This window comes from Protopterus annectens, chromosome 5.part1, assembly GCF_019279795.1.
Source record: "Protopterus annectens isolate FY-2018-M chromosome 5.part1, PAN1.0, whole genome shotgun sequence".
Classification (NCBI taxonomy): Eukaryota; Metazoa; Chordata; order Ceratodontiformes; family Protopteridae; genus Protopterus; species Protopterus annectens.
Genome location: NC_056736.1, coordinates 738,400,920 through 738,416,322, shown reverse-complemented (window position 1 = coordinate 738,416,322; position 15,403 = coordinate 738,400,920). Strand labels below are relative to the sequence as shown.

At 42.0% G+C, this 15,403-nt stretch overlaps 1 protein-coding gene across 1 annotated transcript in view; it reads left to right on the top strand.

Moving 5' to 3' along the window:
* Positions 1 to 15,403, top strand: part of NBEA (neurobeachin) — a 4,581,458-nt gene that overhangs the window by 1,999,055 nt on the left and 2,567,000 nt on the right. The window contains exon 35 of the mRNA XM_044072852.1: positions 11,570 to 12,005. Within this exon, the coding sequence (XP_043928787.1) occupies positions 11,570 to 12,005 (436 nt within the window). The remainder of the gene's footprint in view (positions 1 to 11,569; positions 12,006 to 15,403) is intronic.

Below are 15,403 nucleotides of genomic sequence, written 5' to 3'. Positions count from 1 at the left end.
CACCTTGAATCTTTGTGCTCATTTAGGGATTACAATAAACTACGAAAAATCTGCCTTATTGCCATCTCAACATACTGTTTTTTATAGGCGCAGATTTAGACACTACTACAATGATGGTAAAGCTTCTGCCAGAAAGGATAACAATAAGAAGTAGCGGAAATGATTTTCTGAAAATGGGGCTAGCCTTGCTGCGATCTTTTTGCTGCATCCATGAGCACAAAATACAGCAGCTACTTTGCCCTGATCCCCCCCCCCTCCGTGGGAACCCCCAAGGGATGCACTTGTGCAACATTGGTCCCCCCGGTCTCCTCTATGCCTTCCCTCTCTTTCCATTGATACCCAAAGTTCTTCAGAAAGCCAGTCTATTGGGAAGGACCTTAATACTGACAGCCCCTTACTGGTCTCACCAAATTTGGTTCCCCTTCCTGCGGCCTCATCTTCAGGAGGAGCCTTGGATTCTGAACCCAGTGCCAGATGATCTGATCCATTCATTGGGGGCTCCCCATCCAGCCATTCGGACCCTTAAGTTGACAGCTTCCAATTCCAAATATAGCCAGGCTACAAAACCTTTCATCTGCAGTACAACACATTCTGATATCTTCTCACAAGACATCAGCGTGAAAATTATTATTTATTTATTTATTTGCATTTGTTAACCGGGTTGGTTCAGCTGGGTAAGAATTACCCATTTTCAGTGGAGACCCGAGGGGAAAAGCCCCAAACAGACATACAAATACATACGAATAGAGACAAATTAACAATATTACAGAGGAAAACAATATTATGGGTACAATGGATAAGAAAAACAAACAATGAAAGTTTGAGAATATGAGTAAGGTAGGCCAGAGGCATGCATGCAAAAGATTTATGAAAAGGTGTTCTGAGCAAGATCTCTGAATTAAGTTAAAGTAGGCAAAGAAATGATGATTTAGGTGTGGAGTTAGTAGTGCGGGAGTTTTAGGTGGGAGCATGTGAAGGACATTCCCATTTGGAGGAGAGATGGGAGAGAAGCATGGATTAGAAATTGTTGTGGTTAGGTATATTACGTAGTGGTGAGGGGAGATTGTTCCTTAGTTTGGCTATAGTGTGGGATAGTAGTAGTTTACCAGTTGGGTGGATGGGTTTGTGTACATGCAGGAGGTTTTGGCCTGTGAATCTCAGGGTACGGGTAGGTGTGTAGGGTGTTAGAGATTTAGCAAGAGAGGGGCATTCTGCTGGTTTAAAGATGAGTTTGTGGGCTGTTGTAAGTACTTTAGGTGGTTGTGGAGTTCTAGCCAGTTTAGGGTGTGTAGGGAGTGACAGTGATGGGAAGAGTTCTTAGAATTGGTTGCAAACTTGCAGATTTTGTTGTAACAGGCCTCAAGTTTAGCACGGAGCCCGAGTTGTAGGTTGGAGAATAGGGGAGCACCGTACAAGAGAGAGGGGAGAAGGAAGGTAGATGCATGGGTATGACGGGAAGATGGAGTAAGGTAGTAGTTGTGTCTGTAGAGGAGGCCGATTTTCTGGTGGGTTTTTTTGATTGCTGAGAGGATGTGGGAGTCGAATTTTAGGTTTTCATCGATGGTAATGCCAAGTAGTTTGGTACTAGGAACGATTTCAAGAGGGGTGTTATTGTGGCTTTTGATGGAAAATTGGACTTTGTGGAACTGGAAAGTTTTAGTGGGAGTAAATATCATTAGCTTTGTTTTGTTGGCATTTAGGGCCAAGTGATGCAATTGCATCCATGATTCAATTTTGGAGAAGGCTGTTTGGGTATTAAGTAGAAGTTTGGTGGGGAAGGAGGCTGAGCAGATGATAGTGGAGTCATCTGCATATTGGATGACTGAGGCTTCAGGGATGGAGAGGTGAAAGTTGTTAATGAATAAGTTGAAGAGCAGAGGGCCAAGTACTGATCCTTGGGGAACTCCTGTGGGTGTAGGTAAGAAAGGGGAGGTTGACTCTTTCCATTGTACAGCTTGCTGGCGCGTGGAAAGGTAGCTGGAGAACCAGTCTAGGGTTGAGGGAGATAGATGCAAGTGTGAGAGCTGGGACAGGAGGAGGGAATGGGAAATAGTGTTGAATGCCTTTGAGAGGTCAAGAAAAAGAGAAGATACGTATTTGCCGCTCTCATGTGCTAGGTTGACTGTTTTGAGGAAGGAAATGAGGGCTGTCATGGTGCTGTGGCCTGGGCGGAAGCCGTGCTGGGTGGGAAAGAGGAGTTTGTGCTGGATTAGGTAGGGCATGAGCTGGGAGTGGATGGCTTTCTCTAGAATTTTAGAGAGAGGAGAGAGTATAGCTATGGGTCTGAAGTTGGTAGTGTCTGTGTTCTTACCACCTTTGTGGAGAGGAATTATGTTTGCATAACGCCAGATGGTTGGTACATAGGATTCCTGAATGGATCTATTAATGAGGATGGATATGGGATAGGCTATAGATTCGGCTGATATTTGAAGAACATTTGCTGGAAGGTTGTCAGGGGCATTGCGGCATGGTTTTAGCTTTTGCAGTAGTCTTTTTATAGTATAGGTGGAGACCCATTTAAGTGAGAATAGCAGTGGAGGAGGGGGATGAGAGAGGGTTTGGGGTGCAGGGTGAGGGGTTAGTAATGATGGATGGATTGGGGAAAGTGGAGGATAATTTAGCTATACAATCAATGCAAAATGTGTTGAAGTTAGTGGCCGTTTCAAGACTTGAGAGGTTGGGATTGGGGCAGGGGTTGGAAGTATTACCAGGGTTGAGTATTGAAGAGATGGATGTCCAGAATTTCTTTGGATTGTTTGAGTGTTTGTATTGCAGACTGCTGTAGTAGTTTTTGCGATCTTTTGTTATTGATTTTTTGGCCAGGTTACGAAGATGTTTATATTCTTGGAGGGTGGTGGGGTTTTTCTGTTTTTGGTACAGTTTCCACTTTTTGTTTCTCTGAGTGAGTATCAATTTAGTTTCTTGGGATAGCCAGGGGCAGGAATTTGTTTTGATACGTTTGGTTTGTAAAGGGGCTACTTTATCAAGTAAGGTAAGGAAGGTTTGGTTAAAATATGTGACGGCATTATCTAGTGGAAGGATTTTCAGTGGGGACCAATTAGTAACCTTGAGGCATTCAGGGAAGATTTCGGGGTTGAAGGAAGATAGGTTACGAGATTGTTTGAAAATGTGTTGTTTTTCTATGTGTGAGGATAGGCGGTCAGTGAAGGCTGGTAAGTGGTCGCCTAGGGGGTCTGGTATTACACCAGCTTTCGAGATACGGTTGGGATGTGTTGTTAATATCCAGTCTAAGATGGTACCGGAGGAACCATCTTTGTTTGGCCTAGTAGGGAGGTCTATTAGTTGGGTGAAATTGTAGAGGTTGATAGAGTGAGATGGGGTATCTATGAGGAAGGAGGTCCAGTTAATATTTACATCACCAAGAATGTAGGTTTCATATTTGATGTTTGAGTTAAACCAAGAGAGGATGTCTTCCAGAGTTTTGGTATTGTCTCCGGGTGGGATGTAGATGGAGCAGATGCAGATGGATTTATAGTTAAGTTTTAGAAAGCCTACAGTCATTTCTGCATTGGCAAATGTTGGGATGGGGTTGGTCAATGGAGTAAAAGTGAGAGTGGAGGAGTAGATATTTGCTACGCCACCTCCTTTTCTATGAGTTCTATCATTGCGTATAATGTTGTAGCCTGGAGGAAGGATTTCATTATCTCTGATGGAGGGTTTTAGCCAGGTCTCAGAGACAGCGGTTATGTCTGGCTGGTTGTAAGAGAGCCAGGCATGAAGGCTGGGGATTTTATTATGGAGGCTTTGTGCATTTAGGGTCATGAGGCGGATAGTCTTGTGTTTGTGTTGATTAGAACTTGGGTTAGGGTGGGTACAGGTAGGGGTTGGGCCTGGGTTAGGGTAGATGTCACCTGACAGAGAGAGTGAGATATGAGAGAGAGGAGCTGATTGAAGAAAAGTAGAGGATAAAGGGAAGTATGTTTTTTGGGGGGAGGGTTGTCTTAGAGAAAGTAGATAGAGTGGGGTGAGGAGATGGTGTGATGTAGGGAGTAAGGAGAGTTTGAAAAGATTGGATGGGCTGGAGGAGTAAAGTTCTGGAGAGATCTGTGAATATGAGTGGGATATATCTGGGGGTGTGAGGTGGTGGTGTGTGTGGTTAGAGGTAGGTATGTATTAGTGTGGAGGCTAAGTTGGGTAATGTAGGTTAGGGATATTAAAAGGGTAGATAGTAGTAGAGCTTGTTGTGGGAAGGTAGGCATTGTAGTATAGATGTGTGAGGTGTGGTGTATGTATGAGAGAGGGTGGGGTGTGTATGAGATTGGTGTGTGTATGAAGTGCTACGCTCATCATGCAAACTGTAATGTTCCAAAGGTCGCTCTTTTTCTCTTGAAAGTCCACCAGCTTCACCAATGTAACCACCATGTCTTGTTCGCTGCTCTCGGACATTTGCATGAAAAGGTGACAATGACCTCTGCTTGTACTGATAATTGTGCATCAGTCCCATATCTGAAGAATTACTGTTTTTCTTCTTCGGGTATACCGGTTCTACTTTCAAAGTACAGCAAACCTTGGGAATTTCCTCTGGAAGACCCAGTCTTAGCTTTCCTGGTCCCCATCTTGGTCCCTTAAAAAGTACAGAAAGCTTGTTGTAGAAACCAGGTGCAATCCAAAATGTATTCCAGATGTGAAGCAGGAGCTGAAACAGGTCAGCTGAGATGGCTGTAGTGATGAAAATGATATCTTAGCAAATCGAAAAGATTTTCAGTCTGGGTCTTAGAGAATCATATTGACCCTTATTCGGCACCTATATCTTCCATCCTGGAGTTCTTGACGAATCTTTTTAATGAGGGAGCAGCAGCAGCTACTATTAGAGTGCAATTAGCAATTTCATATTTTCATTTTGGGAATGAAGGGCCAAATATGTCCCACAGACTTTCTAAAGCTTTTCTGACAGGCACTAATCTTTTGAGACCACTCATTTAAGCCCACACTACCACCATGGAATCTGAATTTTTGTACTATCTCGGATAATTCTTCTCCCCCCTTTGAACCTGCATCATCATGTGACTTAAAGTTCTTAACATGGATGACTATTTTCCTAGTGGCTATCACCTCAGCTAGGAGGGTTTTGGAACTACAGGCATTATCTATCAACCCCCCGTATTTATTATTCCACAATGACAGTGTATCACTCCGTACAAACCCATCTTTCCTACCAAAGGTATGTTCAGAATCCAACTTAAATCAGTCCATAGACTTACCATGTTTTTCCACCAAGTATGGCAATAAGGCAGAATATATGTTACACCTACTTGATATTCATAGATAGTTACGTTTCTATTTACACAGAACAAAAGAGCTTAGAAAGACTGAACAGCTGTTTGTATCATTTTCAGACTGCAAAAAAGGTGCGGCAGTAGCAAAAGCTATTCTATCCAGGTGGGTTGTCTGACTGTATTTCTTTCACTTATAAGTCAGTAAATAAACAGCTTTCAGACAAAATAAAAGCTCACTCTACTAAGGCTGTTTCCACCTCTTCTGCTTTTCGTGCAAAATTACTAATAGATAACTGTTTGTGCTGCAGCGACATGGGCAAGGCCTCTCATACCTTTATCACTCGTTACAAAGTAGATTTGGCCTCCAGGGACAGGGCCTCCTTTGGGTCCACTGTTCTGAAGACTGTACTCCCGTGAGCCACCCAAGCAAGATGGTGCTAAGGATGCTGTCCCTTCAGTAAAGAATGAAGGCGAGATAGGACAACTTCACATAAAGTCTTATAAGTAATAGGGAGTTGCACGTGAGCATTAGTATACAGACAAACAAGATCTGGGGAAGGCACTAGAGATCATGGGATAGGGAATAAACGACGAGCTAGTTGAAGACCTCGAGCTTTGGTAAATGGCCGAGTCGGAACCGAGGATCGGTTCCGAACTCATCAGTAAAGAATGCAGGTAAGATGGACAACACACATGGAACGTTATGGTAGGTACATAACTTCTTTTTCTGAATTGAGATACAAGATCTGATCTGATTTGCCCAGCCATAGTAAGGCTTTACTAATTCGAATGCTATTGACTGAAAAAAAATGCTAGAAAATAAAACTCAAAATCTAAATCAAATGCAACTGAAATGCTAAATATTGTAAAAGAGGTAGAATAACTGAAGGTGGGATCTTTAGAAAAGGTAAAGTGCAAATTACCTAGAAATAAATGTAATTTGTAGGAACAATAATGTTCAGGAGGAGGAGTGAAATTTAAAAGAAGGTAAGAACTGGGATATTTATGTAATGCTGGAATGAATGCATGAATGAAATTTGTTAAAATAGAGAGCGCATACCGTATTAAAATCAAGTGTTATGGTCTGCTTTCTTTGACATTATTGTATGTATATCTGTCTCGTATGTTTAACAACGCTGTTGAAAGAAGACGTTTTTTCTTGCGGTTATTTATTCAGTCCCTTGAGTGTCCTCCTAAATATTAATGACATAAAATGGGGTATATGCTTTAGAGGCCACCCACCAGTTTAACCCATTCAACACAATTCCAGTCTTTTTTCAGCTACTTTATCTGTATATCTATATATATATATATATATATATATATATATATATATATATATATATATGGATCTACTACTAAAAGCACATTTCACCGAAAATCAAATTAGAGTGCACTTTTCACAGAAAGCTAATTTCACCGAAAACACAATTCACAGAAACACATTTCACCGAAATGCGACCCTGGAGTTAGTATATATAGTAAGGGGGGGGGGGGGTGTGGCGGTGTATGTATATATCATTGTCAGAGAACAGTAATATATTGCAATTACATGTATATGCCTCCCACACACCCCCCCCCTTACTATATATACTAACTCCAGGGTCGCACTACAGTGGGGAAAAGGCCATCTACAACTTTCGGTGAAATGTGTTTCTGTGAATTGTGTTTTCGGTGAAAAGTGCACGGTGAAATGTGTTTCAGTGAAATGTGCTTTTGGTGAATAGTAGTAGATCCATATATATATATATATATATATATATATATATATATATATATATATTTTTTTTTTTTTTTTTTTTTTTTTGCATTGATTCTTTGTAGTCTCCCATTTATTTACTGAATTCACAGTGTTGACTGTTTTTTCTTGCTCATCTCCATCTCACAGCAGAAGTCTCAGGTTAAAGTTCTTCTAGTGATCTTTTATTCAATAAAACGTTTTTGTCTCCAACTTAGTAAGACTTGTGGGATTAGTATTCGTGCAGACACTGGTGTACTGGTTATTTAATTTTTGTCTTCTAGTGAGCTGCTCTGCTTTTATGTAAGTATTGACATTTGTTTACAAGGAAAGTCCAACTGGTTAGTAATAGACATTTACTTTGGCAGCATGGGGAGAAAAGCTCCAGAGAGTATGACAGCATTAAATATGTAGTTAAAATAGATAAACATACATTTTGACAGTGAAACATATAGGATACAGAATTGTAAAAGGAGAGACAAGTTATAAAACAAATATAACAATCACTATAAAAAGTATAAGAAATGTAATCTGTTGCACTAGGGCCAAAAAAGAAAAATGGTGAGCATGAGACATTGGAGCAGATGGCAAAAAATAAGGAGAACATGGGATAATAGGCAAAGGCCGTTTACATCTAGTTTAAGTATATGGACATGTAGCTGCTGCAAATTAAGTTTGCTTCATGTGGAAAAGGAGGAAGTTGTATGGGATTCAGAAAGACATGTAAATTAAATGAAGTTTATACAAGAGTTATAGGAAGAGTTGGTGTTGAGGAGAGTAAGGAGTGGGGGAGTTAGGGAAAGGGGGATGAGTACTATGGAGTAGAAGAAAGGAAAAGTGACGCCATGAGGGAGAGAGAGAATAAAAGAAAATGGAAGTGATGAAAAGATAAGACCCTCCAGGAAAGGGGAGAAGGCAGGAGTTGCAAAGTGCAGTGATGAAAAGATAAGACCCTCCAGGAAAGGGGAGAAGGCAGGAGTTGCAAAGTGCAGTGATGAAAAGATAAGACCCCTCCAAGAAAGGGGAGAAGGCAGGAGTTGCAAAGTGCAGTGATGAAAAGATAAGACCCCTCCAGGAAAAGGGAGAAGGCAGGAGTTGCAAAGTACAGTTAGATAGTAAGATGAGAGGTAAAATGTGTAGTATGTGTTAATGTAGATAGTGCTACAATACTCAGCCCCAAGTTAGTGAGAGATTCTTTGAGTGAGGACTTAAATAAATGGAGGATAGATATATTTCTGGTTGCATGCGGGATAGAGTGCCATAGTTTAGCTATACGATGCGAGTGTAGACTTTGTCCCATACTTATTTTTTTGGTTTCAGATTTCAAGCAAGTTTTTACCTTAAGAACACAGTGGACGATTCAGGAGATATAGTGGTAAGGTACTGAGGAAGGAGAAGGGCAGGTAGAGGCGTTATGTAGGATTTTGCATGTTTGAAGAAGTTGTATGTGGTTTAGTTGATGGAGGAGTTCTAACGTTCAGAACACATTGAAGTGCAAATGATGAGTTTTGTGAGGCAGGTTAAATGCAAATCTTGGTACATTTATAGTGTTACCCTAGATGTGATTTGAGAGATATGGAGGTTAGTAAAAATAGATAAGTCATATATAGAGAGGGTGTAACTTGAGTATTTTCCTTTGGAATAATTGAAAATGTTTCACTGGCAAAGTCTCTCTGGGCTTTCTTGTCAGAAGAATACGAAGCAGAATCCCTTTCTACTAACTAGCCAACTCGCTGAATAAACTCTATTTCCTCCTTTGCATCATCTGTGTCAAACAACACCTTTGATCTGCAAGAAGAATATTCTGAAGATGGCTAGATACAGCAGCTTGAATCTCTCACCTGCTTCTCAACATTTCATGATTAATGGGATAAACTTGCTTCTCTTCTGCCTGGTTGAATACTTTTTCTTTCTTCCACAATTATGTCAGGAGCAACTCTGTGTGCTGGTATAGTTCCATCTTTATTGCAGGTTTTGGATGCTTTCTCATGGCCAGGTTTGGAGCATGTCTAGATGTACCCTTTAAGTTAACAAATTCTGCTGTGTAACCAGTCCAGTTTCTTATTTGTACTTTCATGAAATTAATGCAGTCTGTTCTTTTACTTTTCACTGGTGCAGCAAAAAATCTCAGTTTTTCTGTATGCTCTGCCTTCTAACTGTACTATATTTTAAACTGATGTTCTTAGAAGCTCATCCAGGCTTTTCTTATTTTCACCTTGTGATTTTTATCCGTTCATCTGAATAGCTAGTTTTTCCTGCCTTTTGTTGTTTGAGTTTTAAGTATTTTGTCACATTTTTTTTTTTAAACCCGAGTGTATTTAATTTATTTCTAAGTTATTGGAAGCCACTTCCTATAGCAAAGCTGACATTTGAACTGTTTTTTGCTGAACAGCTAGAGGATTCTTCCCAGATAGAATTTTATTTTCTCCTTTTCTTATTGTTTTTCATTGAGGTTCTCCATATTTCTTATTTGCTGGCCTCTCCAGGCTTTTTAATTACTAGCTAGTACCATATTTTACTTAAACCTGTACGTCCTCAAACCTGTGAATCCCAATTATTTGACTGAGTAGCTGATAACACACTCAAATGCTGTCCTGTGGTTCGTGAACCCCCAGAGATTTTACCTTTGTTCACTGATACATAATTCGCAGAGCAGACGGTCATATGTTGAACAGATATTTTTTCACTTATTTTTGTCAGTCAGTGGAAAGTGGCTATATATAGGTCAGTAGTCCTGAGTCTGAGTAAGAATTTTTTTTTATTATTATATTTGATGTTGTCCAGCTTCTTTTTATCCTTGACAGATGGGATTCGGTTCTGATATCGGAACCAACTCGACCATTACTACAGAGCTCGCTGTAGCCCAAAACTCTCAAGCTTCAACTCTACCCAGAATCCATCCCTCTCTCTCAATTACCTCAGATCTCATTTGCCGCTTTCCAAAATGGTCGCATTCAGCTGCTACTCTACAGTGTTAGCGGGTTTAAGTAAATTTTTTTTTTTTTTTTTTTTACAGTTTCTGCTTCTTTTTCCTTTAATATTTCTTTTTAAACTTAGTGTAGTCCTCAAGTTTCATTGTTGATTCATTTTCCCTTTACACTTGTGTATTTCCCACTGTTATCGTTGATAGTTTCCTCCCTCTGTCTTTCATAGTTTTTTCCTGTCCCCTGAACACGCTTGTGTACCTCTATGCGACTGTCATTGCTTGATAGTCCCTTCCCCCTTTCTTTCTTTTAAATGTATAAAAATATTAAAAATAATATTCTTTCTGCTGTCACTTTTTGTATAGTGTGAAATTTTTCAGTAGCTATTTTGGGAAAAAAAAGCAAGAAAAGAAGTCTCTTAGTTCAGATCTCCCAGTTGGTTCGGAAAGCTGAGAAATTTTAACACTCAGTTCCGAAAGTTTGCATTGAACTGCAGGCCTCTGCTGCTGACACTCTGGTGCCGATGTCCATTCTGGCACTGACTGTCATTTTGAGCCCTTCAGCTTTGAAGGCCTTGATACAGGAAATTACTACTGTCTCACCTGCTAAGACCACATTGCCTAGAACTATGTACTTACCCTCAATTGATCTTTTTGCTGTGGAGCTTCCAGAAGTTTTTTTGCAGAGGCCTAAGTCCCCTTCTGCGTAGTTGGTCTGCTCCACCAAAAGTCTTTCTGAACTCACTGTTGAGAGGCTAGTAAATAAAATGTTATGGGCTAGAGGGCTTTCATTCCCCCCTTCAGTTCCGACCCCTTCAGGTCTTGGTACCAAAACTTCCTTTACACCACCAATTACTCCTCCTCTAACCTCCTTGTAGGTCTTAGAATCCTCTGTTCCAGATCTCCCGTGCCATCTGTACCAGCTCCGGAGTTCGCTTCTTTGGAGCCAGTAGCTACCCTGAGATCTTCAGCTGTTTCTGAATTGGAGACCTCCCAAAGCCGTAGTTACCCTGTCAGTTCCAGGGGACAGTTCTTGACTCCAGGTTTTTCGGAGCCATCACTGCTCCTTGAAGCTTCAGCTGGAGTTAGTTTGGCTCCAGCTTCGGTCTCAAGGGTTGGTTTTTCAGAGTGCAGAGTGACCCTGGTTCCGAAGCAGTCTATCTCAATTCTGGGCTCCCTTCCCACTTCAGGTGAGCCGGCCTTTGAGGCTATGCAGATGGCCCTTTTTCTTGCAAGGACTCAGTTGGCACCTCCCCCCTCAAAACAGGTACCCCCCCCCCCCCCCAGTTATGTTGTTCCTCCTGCCTCTCCACTGGGACAGCAGGTGCTGAAGCATCAAGTGTCACAGACTCCGATACTGTCATCTTCTGATAGCTCCCCAGATTATCCCCCTGAGGAGGTCCCTCAGAAAAAGACGTAGAAGAGGAAGCAATTGGATTTTCCCCAGGAATCAATCACTGAGGAGACAGATTTCGATGAGAGGAAGGGTCCCCAAGGTCATCCTCTGAAGATGTCTCATTTGGAAGCATCCTGGAAATTTTAAAACAGAAGGTTGGCTGGAAGTCCCAAAACCCTTTTATGATGAATCTGTTTACCTGCAGGCTTTCTGCACCCTGCTGTCTGTCTTGGGTGATGTCGCCTGCTGATGAGCTCATTCAGTTGATTTCATAGCGGGTGTGGAAGGATACAGATACCATCGAGCACATTCCTAAAAGACCTGATAAGATGCTTTCTGCTCCCGACAATAAACAGTTTTGGGTCAGGGAGTTAGTTGTAGATGCTATGGTTGTAACAGCTGCCACTAAAAAGGAATTCGCTGAGGAGAGTTCCTCTCTCCTTCTGCCCAACAGGGAGTTTCTGGCTATGAACATATTTGGGAAGTGGGTCTATGCTTCATCGACCTTCACTATAAAGTCCTTCAATTTTTTGGCACATTTCACCAGAGTCCAATGGGATCTGATTAAAGAGTTGTCAGACACCCTGGCGGGAGCTGTAGCTGTGCGAGTCCAAGAGAAAATGGCTTCCCAGTTAGCTACCCTGAAGTCTGTGTCCAACTTGTCCATGAGACTGAGCGCTCATATAGCCGAAGGGACATCTACAGCAGCAGGTACAGGCGTAGCCATAAGGAAACCTGCCTAGATGCACCTATGTGACTTTGCGGAATCATTCGTCTTCTTTCGTCAATCCTTTTGGCAGAACTTCCTTGTTTGGCCCTAAAGTAAGAGACTTTTTATCTAGGTGTGAGAAGGATGGTAAGACCCTTTCTGCTCTGGGCGTACATTTCTTCACTCCCCAGAGGTCATTTTTTTTTAGCACCAAAGGAGTGGTGGAAAATGTGGTTCTGGAAATCTCAAGGGCCTTTCCAAGACCAACGTGGTGGGCGTTCCCCCAGGGGGCAGATGGGGTAACCAAAACAGAAGACGTTGGCCTTGTGGCAGAGGTGGTCTGCAAAACTAGGACTTCAGGGATTCTTTTCCAGGGAAGCCCTGTCAGCATATCTGAAGGGAGGCCCGATTTTCTTACTCCCAAGGCAGTTGAGAGACACTTGTCCTTGCGCCTAAAAGCGTGACTAAAATTTACAGATTCCTGGGTGCAACAGATCATATCCAGACGCTGTATCATTCCCTTTTTTCAACCTCCCCCCACACACAAGAAAATACCCAATGTTCCACCCAGTCAGAGGGATTCAGCAGTGCAAGAAGTTCAGAAACTGCTGGACAAAAGTCATCCAAGAAGTCCTGCTAGAACAAGAAGGATCCGGAACCTATTGAAGATTCTTTTTAGTGCCAAAAAAGACAGGGGACTGTAGACCCATTTTGGATCTCTGTGTTCTGAAAAAATCTGTTTGGCAGACAAGGTTCCAGATGGTCATGGCACGGTCTTTTATCTCTTTCCTGAAGAAAGATGACTGAATGTGCTCAGTAGACCTTCAGGATGCGCATTACCATGTAAAAATGGACAAATGCTCCAGAAAGTTCCTCCACTTCTGGCTGGGAGACAGTTGTTAGAGTACTGCCCTTTGGCCTTGCCACAGCCCCCAGGGTGTTCAAATGCATGGCAGTAGTAGCAGCTCGAGTGTTTCTATACTTGGACAACTCCTAACCGCTTCGACCAAGCATCAATTAATAGTAGCAAGAGACTACACACTCAACATCTGTGCCCACGTGAGAATTACAGTAAATCTAGAAAAGTCACATTTAACTCCAACACAAAATTTAGAATTCGTAGGGACAGTACTTGAATACTCAACAATAGCATCACTTCCTCCAGAATGACAGAGAATTGTGGTTCAAGTTCAAAAGTTAATGTGCAGAAAGAGAGTTCTGGCTCAGTTAGTTTTGCAAGCTCTAGGACCCATGGCAGCTTCTAAAACTCTAGTACCATTAGCCGGGTTACATATGAGAATTCTGCAATGGCTACTAGCTTCCCAGTGGTCTATCTTTCACCACCCTCTGTCAGACCAAGTCCTGATCACCAACCATTGCAAAATGGATCTTCTTTGGTGGCTACATTCTGAACAAATTCTTCATAGTTGTCCCTTTGTTTTTCCAGAACCCACTGCCAAAGTGACCACAGATGCCTCCCAGATGGGGTGGGGGCATTATCTGGGCAAGACGGTCCAAGGAACTTGGGCCCATTAGAGGCAAACTTGCACATCAGTGTCCTGGAGATAAGTGCGATGCTTCTTGTGTTGCAGGTCTTTCATACAGCTCTTCCTCAGGGGACTATTGCAATTCAAACGGACAATGTGTCAGTGGTTTGGTACATGAACAAGCAGAGAGTAACCAAGTGTTAATCCCTTTGTTGAGAAGCTCTAAGAGTGTGGCAGTGGGCAACCTTTTCCAACTGCTTTCTGATAGCAACGCACATTCCGGAGAGTTAATGTTTTTGTAGACTAGCTGAGCAGATGCATCCTTTCAGCCTCATGAGTGGTCTCTCGATCTGGAAGTGTTGAAAATGATTTTCTGTCATTGGGATCAACCTTGCTGCGACCTGGTCACGTCTCCCCTCAACAACAACTGCAACAATTACTTTGCCCTAATTCCCCCTCAGGGAAGGTCACCCAGAGACGCTTTCCTCACAGTTGCCCCCCCTGATCTCCTGTATGTCTTTCCCCTGATGCCTCTAATCCCCAAATTTTTACAGAAAGCACTCAAGTTGACAACCTTGGATTCTGGACCCAGCACCAGAACTTCTGTCCCATCCAGATGGTCTTGTTCACCCAAACGTTTTGAACCTCAAGCTGACTGTGTGGATCCTCCGATTCCATTAATTGCCAGGCGTCCTAATATTTCCTCTCTAGTATGCCACATCCTTTTGTTGGCTCATAAACCTTCCACTTGAAAATTGTACTCCAGTAAATGGAAGAGATTTACCATTTGGGCCCATGAAAAGCAAAATGGTCCCTTTTCTGCTTCCATGGAGCATATTTTAGACTTTATCCTCTCTGTTCAATGCTGGAGCTCCTCCCTCCGCTAACAGACTACAGTTGGCTGCAATCCCTAACTTTCATGATGGTTTAGAAGAACATTCTTTAGCCTGTCATAGACTTTGTAAATCGTTCCTAAGAGGCACACTTTTGTTAAACCCCCTGTTCAAAGATCCCACTCCTTCTCGGTACCTGAACATATTACTACATGCAATAATACATTCCACCTCTGAACCCTCTGTGGAATGTGATATGAAGTTTTTATCTTGGAAGACGCTGTTTCTTTAGCCATTACTTCCGCCAGGAGGGTTTCAGAGATCCAGGCCTTATCGTCTGAACCCTCTTAAATAATTTTCCATAAGCATGAGGTATCTTTACGAAAAACCCTTGCTTTCTACCCAAGGTAGTATCAGAGGCTAATCTTAACCAGATGATTAATTTACTGGTTTTCTTCCCAAATCATTCTAACAAAGGAGAATATGCCCTGCATTTACTAGATGTCCGTAGACCGTTAAGTTTCTTCCTTCAAAGAACGAAAGATATAAGACAATCAAGTCAAATGTGGGTTTCTTTTCCCAGTGCAAATTTGGGCAAGGCATTTAGCAAGATTACTCTCTGTAAGTGACTGAAAGACTGCATTTCATTCATTTATAAGAATAAATTAACCTTGCCTAAACCTGTCAAAGCACATTCTACAAAGTCTGTAGCCACTTCAGCGGTCTTTCAATCTAGAGCTTCAGTGGATGATATATATGCAGGAGCTACTTGGGCTTCTTCCCCATACCCTTATTACTCATTACAAACTGGACTTGGTCTCTAGGGGAAGATCATTCTTTGACTTGATGCTGCTCAAGAATATATTTCCGTGAGTCCACCCAGGATTTTAGGTAGCTGGGGATACTGTCCCATTTGTAAAGGATTAAATGAAGATTGACAACATCGGATAAAGAAGTTATGTACTCAACATAACACTCCATCTGTGTTTGTCTCTCTCTTCATTTATACTCAACCCCCCCCCCCCCCGCCATACTCAGACCTCAAATAATTTTTGGATAAGCGGATCACATACACTTGGA